At 42.8% G+C, this 334-nt stretch overlaps 1 protein-coding gene across 1 annotated transcript in view; it reads left to right on the forward strand.

Annotated features, from left to right (window-relative positions):
* Positions 1-230: 230 nt before the first annotated feature.
* Positions 231-334, forward strand: part of EIF6 (eukaryotic translation initiation factor 6) — a gene marked incomplete at its 5' end in the record, with an annotated part of 4,041 nt that continues 3,937 nt past the window's right edge. Inside the window, one exon of the mRNA XM_010133017.1 lies at positions 231-331. Within this exon, the coding sequence (XP_010131319.1) occupies positions 231-331 (101 nt within the window). The remainder of the gene's footprint in view (positions 332-334) is intronic.

Raw genomic sequence — 334 nt, forward strand, 5'->3', positions numbered from 1 at the left:
AGGAGCGATTAAAGGTAGCGCTCTTCATCCATTTGTACTCTGAGACCAGTCTGTGTTTCAGCCTGGTTTTCCCATACCGGTGGTGCCATGTTATTTTTATTTATTGTTTTTTCTCTTGAATCCTGAACTTGGGAGAAGTGGATAGGGCAAAGGCAATTCAAGCTGTGATATGAGCATCAGGAAAGTAGGAAGGCCCATGGAAACTTCTTTTTTTTTTTTTGACATTTTAGGAAACAGACACGGACTGTTGGTCCCAAGCAGTACAACCGACCAAGAACTTCAACATATCCGCAATAGCCTTCCAGACTCTGTACGAATTCAGCGAGTAGAAGAG

This window comes from Buceros rhinoceros, unplaced genomic scaffold, assembly GCF_000710305.1.
Source record: "Buceros rhinoceros silvestris isolate BGI_N320 unplaced genomic scaffold, ASM71030v1 scaffold27693, whole genome shotgun sequence".
Classification (NCBI taxonomy): domain Eukaryota; kingdom Metazoa; phylum Chordata; class Aves; order Bucerotiformes; family Bucerotidae; genus Buceros; species Buceros rhinoceros.